The sequence below is a fragment of the Equus caballus genome, chromosome 8, assembly GCF_041296265.1.
Source record: "Equus caballus isolate H_3958 breed thoroughbred chromosome 8, TB-T2T, whole genome shotgun sequence".
NCBI classification, from domain to species: domain Eukaryota; kingdom Metazoa; phylum Chordata; class Mammalia; order Perissodactyla; family Equidae; genus Equus; species Equus caballus.
Window position 1 is genome coordinate 70,029,875 of NC_091691.1, and position 26,350 is coordinate 70,056,224.

Here is a 26,350-nt window from a genome sequence, read left to right on the forward strand (position 1 = left end):
AAAAATCTTTTTTTTTCTTTCTTTAGAGTGAAAAACGAAGTTCTAATTTCATGTACTTGATGGTTGAGTTTCGATGTGTCAAGTGTGATGATAAGGAATATGGCATTGTTTATTATGAAAAGGTATTTGCCTTGGAACTGTTTATAGTCTCTAAAGTAGAGGGGAGAGGAAACATTAAAAAAAATTACTGTTGTTCCTGCTGCGATGAATTATTTGGTTGTGGGATAGCGGCAGACAGCTGTCAGCAGCAGCTGTTTATGTATACACAAATCAAATCGTATAGCTACAACAAGATTACAAAAACCGATCATTCATGTAATGCAGTTTTGGGTTCCAGAATTCAATAAATATGCAAGAGATTAAAAACTTTTTGATTAATTGTTCTTCAGATTGGCAAGTAGGACATTAAAGCAATAGCTTTTAACAGTTAGTATTCATTTGAAAAATAAAAAGAGGGAATCATATTTTTTAAGTGGTAGGCTATTGAAAGTTAAGGGTATGTTTGTTATTTGAGTATAATGTGTTGGAATGTATATATGACCTAATATAAATATGCTTATGAAAGACTTCATAAATATGCATTTACTTTTATAATATATGCAGAATTAAGAAAACTGTGTTATTAGTAGGCTGAGTGATAAGTATGCAGTTATGGATTTACTCTGATCTGCTCATTATATGAAATAAAGTAGTTGTATGTTTGATATTTAGCTACTTGAAAAATATCTGTGCCTTAAATGTTTGTTGAAGGGTCTTCGTTTAAGTACTACAGAAATGTGTATTTCCAAACCACATAAACCAAGTACCTTCTATTATTGAGGAAATACTTAGACAAGTGCTTAAATCACTGTGAATGAGGACAGACTTTGATACATGGCATAATAGCGTAATATTTCTTCTAGCATATAGCTAAGCTTATATGCGGTATATTTGTTCATTAGAAGCAGCACTTTTAAATTACGTTTACACTTCATTGTTATTTATTAAAGCTGTCATGAGTGATTTTTTGAAATACATATATTTTTATAGCTATAAATTACTGTTTGAAACATGTTTTCAAAATGGATTTTTAGGATTTGTTTAGTCAATTTATAATCATTTTTCTGGTATTTTTCAAGTAATATTCATATTTTTTCCCTTTAGCTTGTACCCTACCTTCCCTTTAGTAAAAGGTTAGGAAAAGTTAACTTGTTTCAGCTTTTTATTTTATAAATGATACTCCCTAGGAAAAAAAGAAGAGGAAGATAGAGTATTCAACATTATTTATTAATTCATTAGAAAAACTATGTTAAAAAGGAAGGGAAATTCAAATGAATGAAATTGTTTTGTCACCAACACATTTCAGTAAAATCACATTTTACATTTTATAGTATATGCAGTTTCATTAAAAGCAATATTTCCTGCCCATATGGAGTTTATATTGCAAAAACATGCTAATGGAGATGGTACTTTCAAACGTTGGAGATCTTTTGAAAGACAGCTTTGATAATAGATGAAATAATAACAGAATAGAAATTAGAAGAATTTCAAGTATTTTTGAAAAGGTTCTTGACCCCTTTCTACTGCTTCTTGAAAATTGCCCATAAATTAATGCCTGTCTACCTACCCTGTCATATTTCTACTTAGTGTAAAGATTGCTGGGCTAGTGTATTGAATCTAATGAAAATAGACTTTCTTGTCACCTGTCTTTTGTGACAGATAGCCTTAGTGAAGATTACTTGTCACAGTTGGGCTGATAAATGTGTTTTCTGGTGTTGTGACTGAGAACCAGCCTGTTAAACAACGGCTGTGGGGATTTGTGGTTTTCTGTAAGACTCAATTACCGAGCCCAAGTAAAGTCACAATACTTCCCCTTTTTCCGTCTCTTCTGATTTTGTTGCACGTATCTAAAATTGAAAATATTCTAGCATTTGGAAATTGACAGAAAAACTTGATGCTAGGTGTACAATTGTGAGGCATTGCATTTCGACGTTAATTAGTTTGCCTTTTCCAGTGTGTATGCTGTGACATTTATAATGCTGAATTATCTTTCTTGCCTAAATTGGATAAAAATAAAAGCTAGCGTTCTTTTAAAATGATAATACCAACAAAATAAGACAGCTTTATTTCTTAAGAATTGATGGATTGATATTTGGTATTCATGTTTACATTGTGTTGAGTAGGTGTTTCTCTGAGAAGCAATGCAGCTGAGTTTCTAGTTGTGTATAAATTTGGGTAACATTAACCCACACTTAAAATTCTGCTTCTTTGAATGGAACTCAATTGTGATAATTTGAAGAGTAACCAACATCCACTTAGTAGTTTTTGCAAATGATGCCACACATCCATTGTGACATATTTCAGTTATACTCTGGTTTCTTGTTGTAAGTTTGAAAATTAGGACATGTTAGTTTTGATCCTTTGTCAATATAAACAAAGTTAAAAAAAATCCAACAAAAGCAGTCTGTTAATTTTAGACCTCATATCTCTAAAAGCGGTAGTATAAAATTTTATTGTTAGATTTTATTTTTCTCAGAATTTCTCATCAGCAACAAAAGATAAAGAGTGGATATGTATTTTAAAATATAGTTAAAAGAAGGTAATGTTTTTAAAGGGAGGAATGATGTTCACTTAATAGGCTTAAAATACATTGAGGTGTACATCATCGTGTATTGTTTCTTACTATTGATTAAATTTTATATATTTATTTTTTTAACTTACAACACTGTAATCCAGGATGGTGATGAGTCATCTCCAATTTTAACGAGCTTTGAGATAGTGAAAGTTCCTGACCCTCAGATGTCTATGGTGAGTTATTGTCAAATTTCTTATGAAAGTGCTTTTCTCCAGAGTGATTATTACTTACATCCATGTCATATACTTTCTTTTTAAAAAGTGTATCTGTAACTACCTAAAAAGTATGTCTATACCTACCTCATAAATCCACTTCAGCTGTCTGGGATCAGATTCAGAGGGAATTTTTACAAGAAATATCAACACCTAAAAATAAGGTCAGGATAGTATAGTGTGGGGAACCATTTTATTTGAATTATTGAAAGAGCTAGGGAGTGTAGTCTTGAAGTGAGGACTTGGGGGAACAGGTATCTGAAAGATAGTCATCATACAGAAGGGGAATTTGTTTATACCGGGAAGTAACACTAGGATCAGCAGATGAAAATCTGATTTTGTTGAAAAATATGGAAGATCGTTGTTGCTACTACAGCTATTCAATTTGGATCATGGTGACTTGGATGATTTTGAGATACCTACCTATTGAATTTTTGAGATGATAGCTATCTAGGGGATATGGAAGAGGAAGAATTCTTACTTTGCAACAGAGGTTTAATTAGACGACTTTAGATTTAGAAAGTTCCAGGCGAAAAATCCTTTTAGGAGCACAATACATGGCGTGATGTTCACACGTATAACTCATTTATGTCACTCTGAACCATTTTATTCTCATTTTATAGATTTCTAATTAGATTAGTTACCTTCCTAATTAGACCAAAGTAGATTAAAAGTAGCACATTGGAAGATGAAAACATGATGACCTAGGTAAATACAGGTCATTAAAGCAGGAAGTAATGGCTGATGGCCCAAGATCAAAGAGATGGGAGAAAAAGAGTATAAAAAAGTTAGGAAAAAAGGTTACTTGGGAATCTTTTAGAAACAAACACCCTAAGTACCTTCACAGTCCCTATGCATAGCATAATGAAATCAAGTTAGTATATCTACAATTGACACTGGATTTTCATTATAAAATCAAATTATATTTTACATTCTGGATACTTGCAACACGTGAATGGACATTCTTTATGGTTACCTTCAAAATGGCTTAGAGTAAACAAATTTTCTCATACTGGGACCTTAGATGTCACTTTTGTGTAACTCCCACCAAAATGTCAAGTAAATGAGATGTCTGTATATTTAGTGGATTCTCTCCAAAAAAAAATGCCTATTGCCAATTATAGTTTTAGCATTATGGATGCTGTAATTAAAAAAAACAAAATAGAACTAGGAACTCTGTTAAAAATTTTTACTTTTAAATGCAAGCAAGCATAAAACAAAAGATTAAAAAAATGAAACTACCCTCCTCACCCTCTATGTTCATGAATTCTGTTCAGTTTGTAGCTGTGATTATTTACTAAATAGAGGAATATATTTTAACAAAGAAACTTTGAGTACCACTGTATCACACAATAAAACAGACTGTAAGACTTCTATAATTACAAGTGTGGTACTACACACATAGCTATACAAATTGACTGATAAAACAGAATAAAAAGCCCAGAAATAGATCCAAGCACATATGGGAATTAGTATATGATAAAGGTGACATTTTATCATTGGAACTTAGTGCCAGGGAACTGATTAGCCATTTGAAAAAGATAAATCAGATCCGTACCTCACACCATACATAAGGGAAAACTCCAAATGGATCAGGGATTTAAACGTTAAAATATGAAACCTTACTAACACTTTACTCTCAGTGTAGGGAAAGACTTTCTAAGGATGACTCAAAATCCAGAGGCAGTAAAAGAAATGATTGATGAATTTGTCTATGTTAAAAAAATTGCATGGTGAAACCACCATAACAAAGTCAGTCAAAAGACAGTTGACAAACTGGAAGAAACTATTTGTGAGACACATCACGGACAAAGGGTTTGATATCTAATATATAAAGACTCTTAAAAACTGAGGAACAAAGGATCAAAAAGCTAATTGAAAATTAGAGAAAAAACATGAACAGACAATTCACACATGCAAAAATAAATAAAATAAAAAGTCTCTTAAGCAACATGTTCAAAACTAAGGGTTTTGGCCATAGGCAAACTACTGAACACCAAATATGTGTATTCAGGCCTTATGGTCATTGTCCCTGCCTCACTTACTACTGGCAGTTGAACTGCTAAGACGATAGTGCAGTGATATCACAAGGTCGCTAGTAGCGCAGAGGCAGAGGGAAAACTTTAGTTTGGGTTATCAGGGGAGATTTTAGAGTGATGGTGATATTTAAGTGGATAGAGGATGTGAGTATGTGGAGAATGAAGGCTAGAGGTTTTAAGAAGCTGGAATGGTTGTGTGTATTATGGCGCTAGTGAAGCACAAGGCATGCTTAGTTTCCCTATCTCAAAATGGTGATTTATTTGTAAGAGATATATAGGAGATTAAAGTTACAACAATAAAATGTTAAGTACAATCGTGTGCCACGTAGCGATGTTTCAGTCAATGGTGGACCACGTATTTGATGGTGATCCCATAAGATTAGTACCACAGAGCCTAAGTGTATGGTAAGCTATCCCATCTAGGTTTGTGTAAGTACACTCTATGATGTTCGCACGACAAAATCGTTTAATGACGTATTTCTCAGAACATACCCCTGTCATTAAGTGACGCATAACTTTATTCTAAAATGATCTTAAGTAACTATTTACTTTCCTATTTCTAACTGGCTATTGGTGAAGTTTTCCTTGTTGATTAATACTTTTAAATAATTTGTAGGAGAATTTAGTTGAGAGTAAACACCACAAGCTTGCCCGGAGTTTAAGAAGTGGACCTTCTGACCATGATCTCAAACCTAATGCTGCTACAAGAGATCAACTCAATGTAAGAGAATTCATAAAATACTAATATAAAAATAATTAAATGGGTATTTTGGTTTCAACTGATGTGATGTGATGCCACTTCACTAAAAAGGGATTCAGATGCATGTTTTTTCCAGGTTAGTGAACCCTACGTAATTTTAACAGTTTCACACTTTTGTAGTTTTATTATCATTTTGGGGCTTTCAGCAAGTATATTAGCCCTGGAGACAGAGCTACAAATAGTAACATATACTTTCATGATACAGTGTTCTTAGAAGCTGGCCCTAAGTACACTGCCTTCAAAAGGCCTTGGTGTGCACACATGCTTTGATGTGTACGTTGACTTTACAAGAGAAAGATTTATTGTTTGGGTTTTTTCCTCTTTTGTCGGGGGAGGGAGCTTTTGTTATTTTGGTTTGTTTTGTTTTTGGTTCAATTAGATTAGCTCTATAGTTATATACATTTATCTGGAGTGTGACTTTTTCATCTCATCTTTTTCTCCCCCTTACACTGTGATAATTAATCCCTTTGGACTGATAAGTACAGCAAATTTAAGTCTTACTCAGCTGCATGTACATTCTCCTTGCTTTTATAATAGTTCTATTATAGAAATATTTAAATAACTGAAATGGAAATGTATAGGAAGAATACATTTGACAAAAGTAGTTCTTTTTTTCCTTCCTTGTAGATTATTGTGAGTTATCCACCAACCAAGCAACTTACATATGAAGAACAAGATCTCGTTTGGAAGTTTAGATACTATCTTACTAATCAAGAAAAAGTGAGTTTCTTGAATATTTTCATATATCAAATTTATCTACAGATTTTGTTGCTAATGAACAAGATGAGGTAAAACTGTCATGGAAATAGAGAGTTATCATAGAATTAAAAAAAAGTTATAGAACAGTATATCTCACACTCTTTTTTTAAAAAAATTATAAAGGTATACACACAAAGACACATGTACCAGTTTGTTGATGCATAGACAGTCTTGGAATGGGTTAAGTCAGAGAGACTTGGGTTCAGTTTCTGGCACTAAAACTTATTCTTACCAGATAGGTGAGGCAGATTGCTGGGGAAGCTTGGTTTCCTCATTATTCTAATGATGACAACCCTCTTTCACAGGTAGGGTAATACAGGTGAATAACCTGGCCATGTACCTGGCACAAAGTAGGTGCAGAGTAAATCTTGATTCATTTCTATCTTCATTTTTCTTACCTCTTTGAAGCTAGGTGACTAGCCCAATACTTACATTATTAAAAGAAATGTAGGATTCTGGAGGAGATGTGGCCAGAAAGTATGAGAAATGTGATTTGAAATGTGCAAATTGAGTTGGAGTGGCATCCAGCTTGGCATGCAAGATAGAGGTTGGGTCAGAACTAGGCATTTGCTTTCCGTAATGAAACATGGAACAGATAAAGTTTCTGGAGAGAGAGAATTGTGAGGAAGTAGTCAGCACTAGACTTGTGTCTGGACACTTGGTTTTGAGTCTTGTTATTGCCGCTAAGAAAGCTTTTTACTGCAGGCAAATTACTTCAGCTGTCCAAGCTTTAGTTTCCTCATATTTAATAAGAGTCTATTAAATGATAGTGAACTTTATGTCTCTTCTAGTTCTTAAAATAATCTACAAATTCTTCGAACATAGCTTCAAGGACTAACTCTTAAGGTATAGTAAAAATAACCAGCATCTATTAAACAGCCTCTGTGTGCCATGGATCTTTTAAATCCCACAGCAACCCCACAATGTAAGTATTATTGTTTTGTTCTACAGATGAGAAAACTTGAGTCGTAGAGATTAAAGGACCTTTGCAGAATCATAAAGCTTATAAGTGCTTCCTCTTGATATGCTCACATTTGTGAGTTAGAAGAGATGGTAGTCAGTGAAGCCGTAGAAGAGAGTATTGTAGAGAAAACATTTACAGCATCATGCACATGCTTCAGCAGGAATCCTGAAATGCATTGGGTGCAAAACAGAGAAGCATCAGGAAAATTAATATCTGCCAGAAAGCTATTATACAATTTTGTGAGAATGAATGCATATATTTTACTTGAGATGGTCTTTTAGGTACTTTAACTTGTTTTTTCTGAAACAATTGTATTTCGTTTAGTTTCTCAAGTAAAGATAAAAATCCTCTTGCAGCTCATCTTAACTCTTCAACTTTTCCTCTTTGTCTTTTATTGATGCCTTGGGAAATTCTTTGTAGTGGAATCATATTCACTCTCCTTTATATCCATAACAAGCATAAGAGAAGAATTTTAAGTTTTTTCTGTTGCTTTGAGTGTTATTCTCTTCATCGCTGCAAAAAAGGAAATATTCATCCATAGAAACACAGGTTTGTGATTTTGTGTTTTGTAAAAAGATCAGGTGAGTACATGATACTCTGTTAAATGAAGAATAACCTTGGTCACAGAAATTGCATCTTGAATGCTGCACAGTGTTGTCCAAAATACATGACAAGATACTGAATTAAACCTGTTACAATGTATAGGTTCAGGAAGCATGGAATAGATTTACAGAGCAGAACTGCCTAGATAGAAAGGCTTGCAAGAAAAATTGTTTGTTTAAACAAGTAGTCACTTCCCACTGAAATTCAATTACTTCTAGATATGTGCAAAAGAAATAAAATGCTCAAGTGATATAAAGTGTGTGACAAGTTTCATTTAACTAGTTGATTTCAAGTTTTCGAAAGGTGGGTGATGAAACTTCAATTCTCAGGACATATTATAGTATTCTGATTATCACTAGAGTAGAGTGAACGATATTTTTTAATGTTCAAGAAGCAGTTTTCAGTAAACCAAATATATATTGGCCTTGAAGTGACCAGAGGAATTATTCACACAGCCATATTTGTATCTTTGTAATAATTTAAAATGGGTTTTGTAGAAAACAAATACTCCTTTACTCCTGTCCCTTAATTTATTTACACAAAGAAATTTTTTCAGTGTCAGTTTCTCAGGAACTGTGATTTAGGTTATTTGGCATTTGGGCCCTGAGGCTGAAAAGATTTCCTAGAGAGAAAGCAGTGCGCAGAAAATGAATTGGTGGAAATCAGTTCTTACACAGTTATACTTCTTATTTATTTTTTAATTAAATTTCATCTTTCCACCTGTTATTTTCCAAAATGACCTGTCTTGAGTGTTTCAGATGAAAACCCTCTAGTTTGGATTTGATGTTGCACCTAAAAAGTTCGCAGTAATAACTGTGTCCAACCAAACCAGTTAAATTTATGAAGTATTTTTAAATTTGTGTTCCATAGCCTGTAGGAAGTGACTCATTTTTATGGAACCCAAAATCTGATTATTGTAACTTTTCAAAACCAGCTTTTACCATGGTAAATAGCCTTTCTTCTTATAAAAATGTTAACTAAAAATAACTGTTATTTTAACTGAATGCCTTCCGTTATGGTTAGGAAGAGTCATGTTTGGTGAAGGAAATAGTGATGCACTGAATGTTCCTAAGAGAATGCTTCTGAAGTGGCTGCTGAGACAGTGACAGCAGGACAATAATCATGTTTGTACCTCATGACAAGAAGTTGGTGGTGACCCATAGCAGAAATGAATTCAGTCCAGCAAGCATTTGTTATCAACTATTGGCCTAGCATTATTCAAGACTCTGGACTTTGAGATGTCATTTCTCTGTCTTCATATAAATTAAACTGTTTTCCAGAAGGATATTCATGCACAATTAAAATGGAGATGTATAGGAGAGTGGTTGACTGAGGATTACTCTCAGTAAACATTTAGGTAATTACTATGAGTGATAGAAGTGTGGGGTAGAACAAGATCAGTGTGCTGTGATATGAAGGAGCTTTCACAGAGCAAAGATTGGTCAAAGTTTGAGTAAGCTTTTATGGTGTTTTTTATTTGATGCTCATTTTTCATGGGGAGGAATAGCATGAGTAACACAGAATGTCTGGTTCAGAGACAGAAAAGTCTGTATGAGTGGTTATGAAGTAGAAAAGTGGAATCAGTTTATGATGCACCTTGAATTTTATCCTTGGGAGTTGGATTTCACTGGCAATAGGAAACCGCTAAAGCAACAGAATGTGTCTTAACTAGTGATGTTTTAAGACAAACTAGGGTGGATTGGAGCAGAGCTGAGAATGAAAAAAGCAACAAAATTAGGAGGCTTATGTACTGATTTTGAGGGTGATAGTGGAGGGCAAAGGAAGGGGAGAGAAAGAAGAATGTATAAATGACTTGGAGACAACTCCCAGGATTAGGCCTGAGTGCTTGAAATGAGGAAATGTGGCAAGTGGAAGAAGCAGGGTAAGGAGATATTTTCGTTTTTGAATTGAAAATATTAGAACAACTGTGATATTGCAATATAGTAAGAAATATCTGTTGGGTCTTCATCCCTGGTTCCTGGCACAGTTTCTAAAACTCTAGAAATTTCATGAGTAGGAGTGTCTTTTGTTATTCATAGTAATCCCCTTTCAGCCTTACCTGAATATATGCTAATAAGGTAAATCTTGGAGGATGGGGCTGATTGCCAAAGGAACCAGCCATGTGATTAGAGGGTTGGAACTTTCAACCCCACCCTCTGACCTCTGGGAGAGGGACTAGGGATTGAGTTAGTCACCAGTGGCCAGTGATTTAATAAATCCTGCCTGTGTAATGGAACCTTCATAAAAACCTGTAATGATGGGGTTCGTGGAGCTTCTGGTTGATGAATGCATCCACGTGACAGGAGAGTGGCACACCCCAAACTATATGGGGACAGAACCTCTTGTGCTTGGGACCCTTCCGGACCTTGCCCAATGTACTTCTTCACCTGGTTATTCATTTGTATCCTTTATAATGAACCAGCAGTAATAAGCAAAGTATTTCTCCTGGTTCTGTTGGACATTATAGCAAATCATCAAACCTGAGGAGAGTGTTGTGGGAACCTCTGATTTGTGGCCAAGTCAGACAGAAGTGTGGGCAACCTGGGGACCCAGAATTGGCAGTTGGCATCTGAAATGGGAAGCGGTCTTGTGAGGCTGACCCCTTAACCTGTGGAATCTACACTAACTCCAGGTAGTTAGTGTCAGAATTGAATTAAATTGTAGGACACCCAATTGGTGTCCACAGAGAATTAGAGAATTGGTTGGTATAGAAAACCCACACATGTGGTGTCAGAAGTGTCTTAAGTAGAATAAGTTTTCTGTTAGCAACAAAGTAAAAATTTCCAGTAATCGATTTAATAGAAGTTAAAATTAAAAATATATATGATAAATAGTTTTTTTCAGTTCTGAAGTGATTGTGATTGTGAATTCTAAAAATAGAAAATAATAGGGAGATGATTCTAAAATAGAAGGGAGGTTAACAAAATATTTATTGCTGTTAATATAAAACATGGTAATAAATGCGGGTAAGTTAACATTTGACATTGGACTCAACATCAGAAATAGAATAACAATAATGATATTGAATAATAAAATATTAACAATTATCAAGTATTATATACAAGGTACTGTTCTAAACATTTATGTTCAAGAACTTATTTAATCTTTATCACATCTTATGAGATAGGTCTCTTAAAAGTTAAATGATGTGCTCCAAGCGGCTCAGTTAATAATTGTTGGAGCTGGGAATTAGGAATTGACCCCAAGCACCCTGGCTCTCAAGTCTGTACTCTCCAGTTATCCGCAGAGTCTGCTACCTCCTTGCTTACATTTGTAATGTTTAGCATTATAAAGTGGTGGAATTCTTTGTACAGTGCCTTAAGTTCCCTGGCAGCAGTGCGCTCTATAAATCTTGCTAGTAAATCTGAGAATCTGGGGGTTAGATTGTTGCAGTTATTGAATTGAGTACATTGGCGTGCTGCAAGATTTGCCTATAATAAGTACATACCCACACGTTTCTATTAAGACTGCTGGTATACTGTGAAATGGAAAAGCTTTCACTGTAGTTATTTAAGAAGTATTACTTTGTTTCCACATTCAACCGAGAAGTACATTTTAGAAGTAAAAACTAGATGCGTGGAGTAAATTAGTAGGGCAATCTGTGTTCCTCTATGGAGATGGAACATTATGCTAAATGGTGTGCAGGAGGTGCAGAAGAAATGGATAGCTGTCCTTGGGGAATGCAGGAGGGAGATCAGTGTTGGTGAGGTAATGGCTCCAAGGGGCATGGGCTTAGCTGATTAGGAGATGGTGGTGCCTTAATGGTAGGGAGGAACTGTTGGTGGAAGAGGCACAGGCTGAGACTTAGTACACCTGGATTCTAGGTCTAGATTGTCAACCACTTGTAGTGATGGGCAAGGCGCTTAACTGAGGTTATATGAAATTTGAGCATTGGACTAGGTAATCTCCACAGTGCCTTTTTTTCTTAGTTTAGTAAAATCAAGAATAAATTAGGGGATGGGCATGAAGGTTTGTTTTGTTTCATACTATACAGTAATTGTGTTTTGTTGTCCAAGTGGACGTTTTCTTGAGAGCTTGACTGGTTGACTCGTGAAAAGATTTTAGTTTGGCAGAGCAGGAATTTAAAATTTTAAAGTTAGCTTTGTTCAAGAGATGAATTTGTAGAGGGAGACAAAGAAGAAAATGTCTTGGGTTCAGTTGGGAAAGTGTTACCAGTAGGGAGACCTAAAATAGAGATTGCTTTTTATGAAAAACAGTTATGTACCTTTCTTAAAAGAGCATTTATTACATAGGCAACCATGAGTGATATGAATCTACTTAACTGAGAGTCTTGTGAAAACTTCCGTATGCTACCGATCTACAGAAGTGAGGTTCCAGAAAGATGCTACAGCCAGCTGGATCATAGAATATTTGCTGCTGCTTCTGTATATACCTGTTTTTGTTCTTGTTTCTTTGAGTTTTTTTTGAATGTCTGTCTTTTTAAATAGTTACTTCTCTGTGTAAGAGAGACATACATATTCAGTTTAGTTTGAGTCCTCATGTGGGAGCCTCTAGGAAACCCAGTGACTTAGGGGAGGTGATGGAGAGTGGGGTTAATCGTAGGGATTCTGCCTTCACTTGGCATCAGACTCTTTCATCCGTTGGCTGCAGTATTTTATGTCACATATAGATGTAAAATGAAGATTGTCTCTAAGGCATCTCAGCTTCATGAGACATCTCTTAAGTACTTCCATGAGGCATACAGTATTTTAACATAACAAAAGCAAAATGAAGAAAAGCCAAAACAAATTTAAAAATTCATAGTGCTCTGCAAGTGGTTTGGCCTGAGAAATGTGGAGTTACAGGGAACATGCTTTTTTTTCCCTCTCCTGTAGTGTTTTTCTAGGATCATATGTATAACTTTGTTTAGCGTTTACGCAAGGAGTCTACCATTGACTGTATGACTGCCATCAGGACCAAGTGGAACTGCCTCGTCACTCTTGACTTTCCCTAGCCCAGGCAATGCCTCTTGTTTCTAATTTTAAAATCTTTTCTGATTTTAGGCTTTGACAAAATTCTTGAAATGTGTTAACTGGGATCTACCTCAGGAGGCCAAACAGGCATTGGAACTTCTGGGAAAATGGAAGCCAATGGATGTGGAGGATTCCTTGGAGCTGTTGTCCTCCCATTACACCAATCCAACAGTGAGGCGTTATGCTGTTGCCCGGTTGCGACAGGCAGATGATGAGGTACATTATCCATTACTCCTCCTCAACGGGGCACATTTTAAACTAGAGACGGGTTATAGACTCCGCGTGCGTGTGTGTGCGTGTGACAGAGAGAGAAAGAGAGAGACAGAGATTTTAGAAGGGAAGAGGATATACTAGGTGTGTTTTCAGAGGTAAAATTAAAATATTCCTCCAAGGACTTCTCTGTGACATGAAAATTTACTTCCTGATCTGTTACGTGATAGGACACTCTCTCCCAGGACATTTACCTGCAGCAGAGCTTGTGTTGCTGTGTCTGGAAAAAGGAATTCTAATGAAAAATGGTTTAATGCAGCACCAGCTAGGGAATAATTCAGATCCCCTCCGTCAGTCAGTATACAACAAGCCACATTTAATTGTAGCCTTGGAAAGCCCTTGGGGCCTTTAAAGCAGAGAGATGCATGGTCATCTTATTCTCCGTCAAACTCCTTCTTTAAACTTTCAGCTGCTGACAATTAGGTGTATATGTAGATTTTCTGAAGGTGGTTTTGAATCCTCTGGAAAGCAAAGACTGCAAACTTTATGCTGGCTATTTATATACATATAAGGCCACCAGGGAAGGAGGAACACTCTGTGTTGACACAAATCATTGCTGGATTTTGAATTTTAGTAATTCCTAATGAGGCAGACTAATCCAGCAGTTTGTTTTTACTTATTAATTTTTATAGAGTGAATATGTTCTCCAGTATAACCTAATAGTTTGTGCCAGCCCCTAGGGCTTGTGGGATATGGGATGACTCTTCTCAAGCCTCGATGCTGATCCCATAGAACAGCTGTTATCAAAGACCTTTTTTTAAAAATAAAAATAAATCATTTTTGAATTCATAGTGGTATCTGAATATCAGGAAGCAAAATGCAGCATTTTAAGGTTGATAGTGCATGTGTATATTTAATTATAGTAAAATTTAAACACTAAAGTACATCGTATAGTGAATGCTCACATAGAATTTACCTGTCTTCAGCAGCTGTCAACTCATAGCCAGTCTTGTTTCATCTATAACACCATTTACTCTCTCCTTCCTGTCCCCTACCTGCCACTAGATTATTTGAGGCAAATCTCAGATGTTGTATAATTTTGTCTGAATAGGATGTTTTTCACTCTCCTATCAAAAAGCAATCTAAGCATTGTGATTATCTTTTCTTTTTTCGTTGTCTTTACTATATCACAAGTAAAAAATTTATTACAATGTTTATTTGAAATATTGAAATATTTATTTTGATGTTTATTGGAAATGTCACTTAAGTCATTAATTCTCTATCTATGTTTGACATGAGTCATAGAGTTTAAATAAAGCCCTCTGGGCTGTAGTCCAGACAGCCCCTGGATGTGAGTTCAGGATTTAAATCAAAAAATTGTAAATCATCATTTTTGATTGTCTGACGTCACTTCCCTTCCAAGCTTAGAGGCTAGGTATTTGGTTGTCTCTGGAGTGATCAGTGTTCATGCAGATACTGAACTATTTTTAGACCATTTTATAATTTTTATTATGAGATAGATGATAATGGTAGAAACATTGCATGTGTTCCAAACTCCAAAATTGATTCAACTATTGATAGTTATTTTAATTGAGGTTTTAGAGATATAGCGTAAATAGTATGGCAGTTATCTCTTGATTTCCCTTTCTGTGAACTTAGTTCAGTAATGAATTATGTATACTCAGCTAAAACAAAAGGTTTTTAATTCTTTACTACTGATTCTTCAGATGTATATTAAGATCTGAATTTTGTCTTTCCTCTGACTCTGTGTACCTTTATATATGTCTTTGGGGACACTATACGTTATTCTCACCTCGGTTTCCTATCCAAAAAAATAGTGACAGTAGCTACTTAGGTCACTTGATAGTTATGAAGGAAGAATTGTGGGGCAAGGTTTTGAAAACTACTTATACACATATGCAGAAAGAATGCACATTTATATTATGTAAATTTCATACTAAAATTATTCATGTACCTTTTGTTCCTAATTGGTTTAAAATATCCCCTTGTTTTTGCATTATCTGTGGAATAGAGTATTTATGGTTTTATAAAACTTCAGAATTTTTTTGGTATCAGAATCATAGCATCAAAAGACACATTAAAGGCCACATTGTCTAAATAGCCACATCTTGGGCAACTTGAATGAAAAATACCGTGTTGTATGTTTGTACAGTTAGTCTGATTTCTTGAATATGCCATAGTCTGTCCAGTAGCCATGCCCTTATGTGTGTTACTTCATCAGCATGGAGGAGTCTTGATCCTCTTCATCCTTCAAGCTGCAGCCCAAATCTCATCACTTTTGGGAAGCCTGTCTTAACCATCCCATGAAGCAAGCAGCATTTTCCTTTGTTTCCTACTCCCACAGCATTTGTTTTATTCCTTTGCTGTAATATTCATCTTTTTTTTTCTGATTTGCTTTCCTTTTTAATTATGAAAGAAATAATGTAGACAGTAATACTCCTTGCAACAGCCCTACTCCTCCCACCATTTCTTATCTCCAGAAGGGTAGCCACTTACATATCCTTTCATGTATTCTCTATGCAAATTGCAAGCGTACCTACGCGTGTATAGTATATATACTTCTCACTATATAGAAGTATATAGTATATATACTTCTATACTATGTATATACTGTTAAAAACTTGCCAACTTAACAGTATATCTTGGACATTTTCTTATTAGTGTGGGGACCTGGAATTGGCCACCCCAAGATATGTCTCTTTGGCATCAGGATTATTTGAGGCTGATTGCTTTTGATAAACTGGGACAGGGAAGGAGGCTCTGAGGAGTGGAACTTGCCCTTTGTTAGGACACGTTTACATTTGTAAGGTAAATCTCTATCTGTAAGAGGTGCCTCCCTCTCTGTACCAGGAAGAAGAAAGGAGATGACCTTCTCTCTAAAAACTCTTAATCAATACCAACGGCAAGGACTTAAATCTGCATTTTATTGTGCTAGTCTGGTAACCTCCTGTAACTGACTTCCCTCCCCCTCCCAACGTTGGCATCTCCTTAAAGATTAAGCATCTTTCTTTAGGCTGGGAACCGATTGCGGGGCTCATCTGTGACCCCCAGCCCAAGGTAACACACCTGCCACCCTGCGGCGCTCACTGAGACAGCAGACCTATCTGCCGTTTCCATCGAGAGCTGTGCTGACAGAGCAACCTCGTGACTATTGTAAAAGGGACATTTCAATCACATGTGAAACACCCTGTTTGGGGATATATTACCATTATGTGCACCCCACTTCTTCGGTGCCCTTTTTTCCTTCGGGAAGAAAGGCCCGGGCCATGGTTCCTCATAAAGCTTTGTTTAATTTTCTCTTGCTATTCTGTCTCATGTGAATTTAATTCGTTCTCCAGCCAGACGAACCCACATTTGGGGAGAGGAAATGTCCTCCTCCCCTACATTAGCAACTTATGTATTCGGTGTCCATAAAGTCTGGAAACATAGGCAAATGAATGTCCATAATGATGTCAAGATATGTTTAATCTATAAAAAAAAAACCACTGTGTTTCTAGACCTTATGGATACCTGTAGTTCTTATTCTTTTTAAACAGCAACATAATATTTTACTGCAAGTTTGTTTTATAACTTGTTTAACCAGTCAGTCTTTCAGTAGGCAGTTAGGTTATAGTCTTCTGCTATGACTGTATTTTAGTGAACAAACTAGTGTATATGTTTTTTTCCATATTCTTGACTAAATAGCTTGCATTGGAACTATTGGGCCTTTTACGTTTTGCTGATAATCCTCTTCAAGTTTTCTATTTTTGTGCTTGTATTGTACTTAAAAAAAATTACAATAGATTTATAATAACTTTAAATATATGGTTTGACAAATCTCCCTTTGTAATTCTTTATAATTTTTGTATATTTATTCTTCCCATGAATTTTAGAATAATTTTGTCATTTTCTTAAAACTCCACCAAGATCTTAAGTGGAATTACATTAAATTTATATTTACATTAGAGAAAAACTGACATCATTATGATATTAAATCTTCCCTCCTAGAGATATATGATTTTTTAATTCATTCAAGTTTCGAATTTATAAAAATCTTATACATTTCTAAAAATTAATTTTATCTGACAATTATATTATTATTACTGTTATGAATTACCTCACCCCTTTTATCTCTTTTTTTTGTTTGTTGGTTAAATGTGGAAAACTGTGTTTTTGTTGTAATATGTATTTTTTCATCTAGCCGCTTTAGTGATTTCTTTTGGTACTTCTAGTTGATAGTAGGTAGGTATATTTTGTAGGTATTGCTTCATGCTATCTGAAAAACATCGATATATATAGTATATACTATATATGAAATCTGTGCTGATAGATTTCCTAATGTTATACCAGCCATACATCTGTAAAATAAATCTTACTCAATTTTTTAATACCTTTGTGAATTTGACTTGCCAATATTCTTCTATTTAGGGATTTTTTAAAGGGATATTTTGTACTGTTGTGTGGCTCAAAAGGAGGGAGAGAGAGATTCCTTATTAGATTTTAAGGAGGGAGTGGCATTTGAGATAGGCATTGAAGGAAGAATAGAATTTTGACAGTTGGACATGAGTTTACATTCCAAATGGAGAGAGCAATACGAGCAAAGGCAAGGAGATTGAAGAGTACAGGAGTAGTAGAAAATATTTCACTTTAACAGGAGTGTAGGCTATATGTAGGTGTCTGGGAGACAAGATCAGAACTCGTGTCTCTCTAACTAAATGCCTATATGAAGAACTACTCCTAATTGAGTAAGAAATGGGACAGTCGGGGAGTGAGTTTTGACATGGGACTTTGGATTTGCACACTCAAGCATTAGAATTAACTTGTTCTTGAGAAAAATGGTGATCACTATCTAGATAATATTTTATAACTCTTGGGAGATTTTTACTGAATAGCCTGAGATGAAAACCTGATTTTTCTTTTGTTTTATGCTTTAGGTCCTTCATGCTTGGAGGACTTTTGTATTTTTCAAGATGTGACTATGTAATGAGCAAATAGACTTTGTATTTACTATTGAAGTTAATTCATTTTCATACAAATGAAAGAAAGTCTAGTTTGAATATAGAATACCAGATGGACCAACAAGTCAGATGGTGATGAGTGACTTAAAAAGAGAAAAGTTTTCCCCTGAATTTCCCCTTGTTGGGGAATTTAATAACAGTGCCGCCGTTTTGATTTCGTGTGGTTAGTCTTTTGTATAATTGGGAAAACACAACAGGTGATAGATTCAGCAGCCCTTCTGAAGCATGCCTCGGTAATGAAGGCTAGCAGTGAAACGAATAACTCACACCTCCCCAGAAGGATACTTGTCCTTACATAGTTAGATCAGTTTTCTGTTATGTAATACACTTTTTTTCTTAGAAAAAGCATTTAAGTATTCCTGTAGCAATTGGAGCTGCATATCTCAAATAAAATAATAGAAAATCAGATGTGTATTGTTCCAAATAAAAAATGGTTTTTCGAAACAGCACTCGAGAGGTGCTCTGATACAGTCACTTGATTTCCCTGGCCACTGACATTGACATGTTTGAATAAGAATAAGCCAGTTAACCTTTCATTTAATTTTTTTGTGAAAAAATCATATTTAGGAGCCATCCCGGTGGTGCAGTGGTTAACTTCACATGCTCCACTTCAGTGGCCCAGGGTTCGCAAATTCGGGACCCAGGCACGGACCTATGCATCGCTTATCAAGCCATGCTGTGGCAGGCATCCCACATATAAAATAGAGGAAGATGGGCACAGATATTAGCTCAGGGCCAATCTTCCTCATCAAAAAGAGGAGGATTGGCAGCAGACGTTAGCTCAGGGCTAATCTTCCTCAAAAAAAAAAAAAAAATTTACTGGTAAAATCATGCGTATTAATTGCACTTTGTCAGTATTTGGGTAATGATAAAAATGTTGACTATGTCAGTGTAAGAAAAAAATTATGAAAAAAATACATATGGTATTAGTTAAGGGGAAAGTGGTCTCTGTCCTCATGGAGTTTATAATATAAAATATATAATATAAAAGTGGAAAAGACAGAGTAAATAAGCAAGTAATTACAATTGCTATAGGTGTTACAAATAAGAAAGGAAAGAGTGGGCCATGAAATTTTCACAGGGTATTTAACCTCGTTCGTGGGCTTAATGATGAGACTGAAATTGAATCAGTAGTTACAAAGTCTCAGAATGATCTAATTATGAGTTTTAAGGGGCTAACTAGGTGAGTCGGAATTGGAATTGGAAGATAATAGATACTTGTAAAATATTTTTCAGCTCTCTGAGTTTCTTCAGTTTGTAATTCTGTTTAAAAGTAAGATTTTTGGAATATTCTTAATAGTCCTTGGGAATGGCTAAGAACTACATTTATAGAGTAAGACAGGAAATGTTTCCCATCCTAACCATTAAACCTAAAGAATCTTTTTACTTGAAGGGAAAACTCAGAAAAGTTAAAGCTACTTTATTGGCACTTTTTAAGTCCTAATTATCCCATTGAATGTCAATAGAAGTATGGAAAATTTAGGCTCAGCAGTTTGTTTTTTTCAAGCCATTATTGGTAATTGGCAGGAAAGTAAGCGTTTCGCTTAACCAAGAATATTAAATTAAAACACCTGTTTTATGGGATTTTCCAGTAAAGAAACAACTGAAATTCTCTAAAACTTGAGCTTTCAGCCAAAAAAAACCCACAAGATTTTTAAAACCAGAAAAGGTTATAAAACAGAAAATCTTTGAAAACTTGAAAATTGGGTGTCTCTTATCTAATCTTAGACGTAAAATGCCAATATCTGATCTATTGCTGAAAAAAAGGATCCTTCCCCAATTTCTTAGTTTTATGTGAACTCTCTTGATCCTTTCTTTGTTTTTGTTTCTTGCTTTGCTTTCTGGATACTACTTTAAACAAAGCATTTACTGGCCACTTAACTTGTGCCAGGCGCTATTCTGTGACGTGGTTTAATCCTCGTGACTCATCTCTAAGGTTTATGATTATGTCCGTTTTACAGATGAGGACCCAGTGAGGCACCAAGAGGTTAAGTAATCTAGTAACCCGCCAGAGGTAACACAGCTGATGACTGGTAGATAAAAGTAAATTGTTAACTTGGTATTTAGGAGTAAATTATGCCTATAATCATATTGCATGTTTTTCTAATATTAGCTTATTTTTTGTTTCTTTTCCAGGATTTGTTGATGTACCTATTACAGCTGGTCCAGGCTCTCAAATATGAAAATTTTGATGACATAAAGAATGGATTAGAACCTACCAAGAAGGATAGTCAGGGTTCAGTGTCAGAGAGTGTGTCAAATTCTGGAATAAATTCTGCAGAAATAGATAGGTATGGATATCCAGGGAGGACTTACTTTCAAATCTTACAATTTTCTCCCTTTTCAAACTTTCTTCCTTTCCTTTTTTCCCAAATGTGCCAAACCCTAGTTGGTACTTAGTTCCAAGTTTTACCAATGAATAAGGGAGGTGCACTCAGAGAACACAAATTACCATCTTACAGAGCAGCATTTTCAGGCTGTGGAGTCAGAATACCTGTGTTAAAATATTGGCTCTGTGTGAGTTACATACTCTCTGTGTGGCCCCAGTTTCTCATCTTAAAAATGGGGATACAGCAATAGTAACTGATATGTAAGGGTTGTTGAAAGATTAAATGAGTTAATTACACATAAACCATTTAGAAAAGTGTCTGACACATAGAGCTCAGTGTTAGGTACTATTACTGTTCATGCGAAAATAAAATGAAGGACGGGGCATGTTAGTGGACTCAAATATTTTATTATAAAGTTGTATTTTTATTGACTGCTTTTCACCTCTTTAGTAGTTATACTGAAAAAAAAATAGCACGTTAACTTGAATTGAAAGTCAGGGATGAACAATAATAGCAGTTAAGAACTCCCACCTCTGTAACAGACACTGTGAGGTGGTCCACGTGTATTAACTCGTTACCATAATCCTCTGAGATAGGTATTCACATCCCTAATTTCGAGATAAAGTACTTAGCAAGAAGTTAAGTAAATTGCCCACAGTCTTATATCTTGCAAATGGTAGTGCTGATTCCAAAGCCCACGTTCTTTCTACTTTGCCATTTTACTCTTCATAAAATTTTCAAGTTTGAGATAAATGGGAACTTTTGGGTTAGAAATCTAAGGTTCAGTGGTTATAAAATTGTTTTGTGAAGGTCATGAGATTCGTTAATCCCCCAGAATGATGTCTAGAATTCAGATTTCCTGAGTCGGTCCAATTATTTCAATTATCAAGATATATTTCTGAATTTTTTTTATGTTTATGATAGTACTGTTTTTTATCTTTTATGTTTCATTTGGAGAAGAACTGAAAAACAAGAAAAATCGTTTTCTCTTCTCTAGGCTGCTTTCGACTTTTCTATTTTTAAGAGAAGAGACCCCTTAGGTTTTTTTCCCACTGTACATTGGAATCCTCAGTCTCTAATCATGCTTGTTTACTTTCCTCCTAACTTATGCCACCTAGAACGTCTTATTAGAAGTCTAGGATTTCATGACCGGATGTAAACTGTAACCCGGTATTTCTCAAATTATGGTCTGCTGGTCACTAATTTTTGTGTGTTCTTTAAAAAGATAAAGAGGTGATGGTGGTCTTGTGGCCAAATATATTTGGAAAATATATTTGGGTTTACAGTAAAATGGGCTTCTTTTTAAACTACATTATTTTTCAAAACCTTTTAATAGGGGCTGGCTCCGTGGCCGAGTGGTTAAGTTTGTGTGCTCTGCTGCGGCGGCCCAGGGTTCAGATCCTGGGCGCGGACATGGCACCGCTCATCAGGCCACGTTGAGGTGGCGTCCCACATCCCACAACTAGAAGGACCTGCAACTAAGATATACAACTATGTACTGGGGGAGTTTGGGAAATAAAGCAGGAAAAAAAAAAAAAAAAAGATTGGCAACAGTTGTTAGCCTAGCTGCCAATCTTTAAAAAAAAAAAAGGAAAAAAAAACCTTTTACTATGCAAACTTGCACTTAAAAATCTCCAAGAGGCTATTCATTACCCATATTATTTAACTATGGAGCCTCTTTTTCCAGAGCATGATGCGACTCAGTGTTACACAGAACATACCTTAGGGAGTGGTGCTTTAACCAGACACAAGTGAGGTCAACTGTGCTAAAAAAATGTGTATCTTCTATTATAGACAGAAAATTTTTCATATCCGTGCTATCTCCTATTATCTTTTCAGCTCCCAGATTATAACTAGCCCCCTTCCTGCAGTGTCTTCCCCTCCTCCTGCATCTAAAACAAAAGAAGGTCCAGATGGTGAAAGTCTGGAGGTGAGTACAAAGCTTTCCAAGTTTCCTTTAGGAGATCTCACCAGATAAACATTTTATGTTAGTCTTTTAAACATTGATTTTGACTAATAAACTAAATATTACAACTTTATTAAATAACTTGTTTTATGATGCATGTTTATGACTTTTCCTCTCAGTAAAAAGTGCCAGATTATCCTCAATTCAACGCATTTTATTGGTGCTTCGGGCGTATAAATGGATTCATATGCAATGTGAAAATAAACGGGGCTTAAATATTTTATTAAGAAAACAGGAATATTTATTGTTAACATATTTATGAACACTACTGTAATTGTCGGTGTGATTACATTGTAGAAATGTATGACTTTGCTACTAGGGGTCATATATTAAGCAGCTGTTTTTAACTCTTACAGAAAATTGTTGAGTCCTTTTAGATAAGTAGGCTAATTTTTAAGGTAAAACAGTCTATTTGGCTAGTGCTGCTCTGAAAAGTACATTTGGAAGTGCATTGCAGAAGCTGATCCAGTACGTATTGTTGAATTTCTCCCCAAGACTTCTAATTTGAGAAGAATATTTCACACTCCTGATGTTGAAAACATATAATACATGCTTTGATATTTGAAAGTTCAGTTGATTTTTCTAACATATATACATTGCTTTTAGTCAGATTTTAGGAGTTAATGTTGATGGCTGAATGACTCTTGTTTTCACTCTTAACTGTTAACCAAAGTTTGAATGTTTGCCTGCCTCTTACTATCATAGAAAATGTTGAAAAAAGAATTTTAAATTACAAGATCATAGAATCCTTAGGGGAGTCCTTTAAGGAAGCATTCACCTCCAGTTTAATTATTTTGCCCTTTCAAAGGTAAGATGCTGATTTATTGATTCAGTAATTCATTCACTCACACTTATTTTTTGAGCTTTTATTATGTACCAGATGCTGGGGATGATGCAGTAGAAAACAAAACTGTCAAAACTTGAGTCTTCATGGGGCTTACATTCCAGTTTTTGGGTGGGTGATAGTCAGTAATATTTATGTATAGTCGAAGAGAGAATGATCTGTATTTTCTATGGAGAAAAATGAATTAGAGAAGGATGATAGAGAGTGTTGGGGTAGGATTCAGTGTTTGCAATTTTGAAACGATTGGTCAAGGAAGGCCTCCCTGGAAAAATAGCATCCTTGTAAAGATGAAGCAGGTGGGGGAACAGCCATGTGGCGATGTAGGGGAGGAGCATTTCAGGCAGAAGGGACAAGTACAGAGGCCTTAAGACCAGAGCTTACCTATGTCTTTGGGGAACAACAGAGGCCACTGTGCCTGGGTGGGGAGTGAGCGAAAGGGAGCTTGGTGGAAGATTGGATCAGGGAGAGAGCAGGAGATCAGCCTCATAGGGCCTTACAGGTCATGGGATCAAGTAACTGTTACTTGGAAGCTATTGAAATAATCCAGGTGAGACTTTCTGGTGGCTTGAACCAGGCTGATTTACACTGAAGATTGTGTGAGGTGATTGGATTCTGAAAGTTATGTTCAGAATATGGTTTTACACACTCAAAACTTCTAGGCTAAAATTAAAAGTTTTATATATTTCTAATATTTCTTTTGTGACTGCTGAACTTGTCTGTTGTTCCTCAATGATTAAGTCATTTTACCTTTTTCTCAGCTGAATAGTTCTTTAAAGGGTTCAGGTAATCCATGCTATCCCGGAAAGCAGTGGGGATCATCTTGAGTGCAGCTCCCCTCCCCTTCCCTTGCCCCCAGTGGAGTAATAATACTGGGCAAGCAGTCGTTACCCTTGGGGTAGCCCGAAACAATTAAGCGTCTAGAGATGTCAAGGTGCTATCCAGCCGAGCTGAGTTCCCTCTCCTCATATCACGGCTTGACATACCAACATCCTTGTCGCTTCCCTGACACCTGAGGAGTCTCATTTTTTTCCTCTTCCCTTTCCCTTTTTTCTTGGAGTTTCAGGAAACCACTATGTATATCTGGCAACATGTTAGAAAGAAGATAGAAACTCAGTTAATCTCATTGCCCCAATATGGTCATTTTTCATAAGTTCCATGGGTTCTTGAAAAGAAAATATATTCCCCAATCGTTGGGTACAGCATTGTACAGATGTCACTAGGGCCAGCTTATTAATTGTATTGTTGAAATTTTATGTACCCTTGCTGCTGCTTTTTCCTGCTTGATCTTTGAAAGAATTAGGATAAAATTCCCCCTGTATAATGGTGGAATTATCAGTTTCTCCTTGTATTTCTGTTGGCGTTTGCATGAAATATTTTGAAGCTATTTTTTTAGGTACATTCAAGTAAATTGAATCTTTTATGACTGTTTAGTAACCCTCTTTATATCTAATCATGTTCTTTGCCTTAGAGTCTGTTTTGTCTGATATTCATATAGCTTTGTCTTGATTAGTATGCACTGGTATACTTTTTGATCCTTTCTTTTCAATATTTCTGTAGCTTTGTATTTTAGGTTTGTCTCTTGAAGATATCATATAGCTAGATTTTGTTTTTAATCAGTTTAACCCTCTGTCTTTTTTTTTTTAAAGATTTTATTTTTTACTTTTTCTCCCCAAAGCCCCCCAGTACATAGTTGTATATTCTTCGTTGTGGGTCCTTCTAAGTTGTGGCATGTGGGACGCTGCCTCAGCGTGGTTTGATGAGCGGTGCCATGTCTGCGCCCAGGATTTGAACCAACGAAACACTGGGCCGCCTGCAGCGGAGCGTGCTAACTTAACCACTCAGCCACGGGGCCAGCCCCCCTCTGTCTTTTAACTGGAACTTTTACACCATTTGTTTTTATTGTGATTAGGGCTATATTTGGATTTATTTATTGGATTTTATTTATGAAGGATCACCATCTTCCTTGATACTTTCTATTCTTTCTTTTATTTTTTTCTAGTCTTTTTTTTCTTGTCTGTATTTGCCTGGATTCTCCTCCCCATCCCTCCACCCACAGCTTGGAGGTTATATTGTCCATGCCAGTTCTTTCACTGGTTATACTAGATATTTTAACAACTATCCTTAACTTTAAGTCTGGCATAATCAGTATTATCCTTCTCCAAAACAAGTACACATCTCTTCTTGTATGTAATTTTTATCCAGTGATTTAGTTCTGTCTTGTTTAACCCCCAAATTAGATGATGTTGTTATTGTAGACAATCAGTAATTATTTAGAGGTACTTAGCTGTATCCCTATTCACCATTTCTTCTTATATCTCTGAACTTCAATATGAGATCATTTTCTTTTTGCCTAAAGCGCATTCTTTTATTCTAATTGTTTTTAAATTTTAAAATATTGCTTATACAAATTGAATTTAAAAATTGATAAGACATGTCACCTGTTTCACAAATGTTTTTAAATTTAATTCTTCTCTATTTATGCTCTGTAAATATATATATATATATATATATATATTTTAAAGATTGGCGCCTGAGCTAACAATGGTTGCCAATCTTTTTTTTTTTTTGCTTTTTCTCCCTGAATCCCCCAACTACGTAGTTTTATATTTTGGTTGTGGGTCCTTCTAGTTGTGGCATGTGGGACGCTGCCTCAACATGGCCTGATGAGTGGTGCCATGCCCGTGCCCAGGATCCAAATCCTGGGCCACCGAAGCGGAGCCCGGGAACTTAACCGCTCGGCCACGGGGCCTGCCCCTGTAAATAATTTTTTAATGAGAAAAGCATAGTGTCAAATGAGACACATGCATTTTCTGTTTAAATATATACATCATTATGTAAAAGTATACTCTCCTTCTTATATAGTCAGATAAACTTTAGGCCTAGATTCTACCTGTTAAACTCATGGATTCAGCATTGTGTTATGGCTTTCTGATTGACGAGTTTCCTTATTGGGTTTTTAAATGTTTTACATTTAAAATGTGGTGCTAAGATTTTAGCTCTAGAATTGCAGATAAGATTCCTGCTACCTCTGAAAGCACTGATGTATCTGCTATGTGAT

General features: G+C 35.6%; 1 protein-coding gene across 15 annotated transcripts in view; it reads left to right on the top strand.

Moving 5' to 3' along the window:
• PIK3C3 (phosphatidylinositol 3-kinase catalytic subunit type 3) overlaps window positions 1–26,350 on the top strand; it is a 152,057-nt gene that overhangs the window by 57,204 nt on the left and 68,503 nt on the right. For all 15 annotated transcript variants that reach the window (XR_011441493.1, XR_011441491.1, XR_011441497.1 and 12 more), the window contains 7 exons: window positions 27–122; window positions 2,716–2,787; window positions 5,482–5,586; window positions 6,253–6,345; window positions 12,955–13,140; window positions 20,289–20,443; window positions 22,322–22,412. Coding sequence is in view for 6 of the 15 variants with exons in the window: in XM_001497768.7 (XP_001497818.1) it covers window positions 27–122; window positions 2,716–2,787; window positions 5,482–5,586; window positions 6,253–6,345; window positions 12,955–13,140; window positions 20,289–20,443; window positions 22,322–22,412 (798 nt within the window). In the remaining 9 variants the exon portion in view is untranslated. The remainder of the gene's footprint in view (window positions 1–26; window positions 123–2,715; window positions 2,788–5,481; window positions 5,587–6,252; window positions 6,346–12,954; window positions 13,141–20,288; window positions 20,444–22,321; window positions 22,413–26,350) is intronic.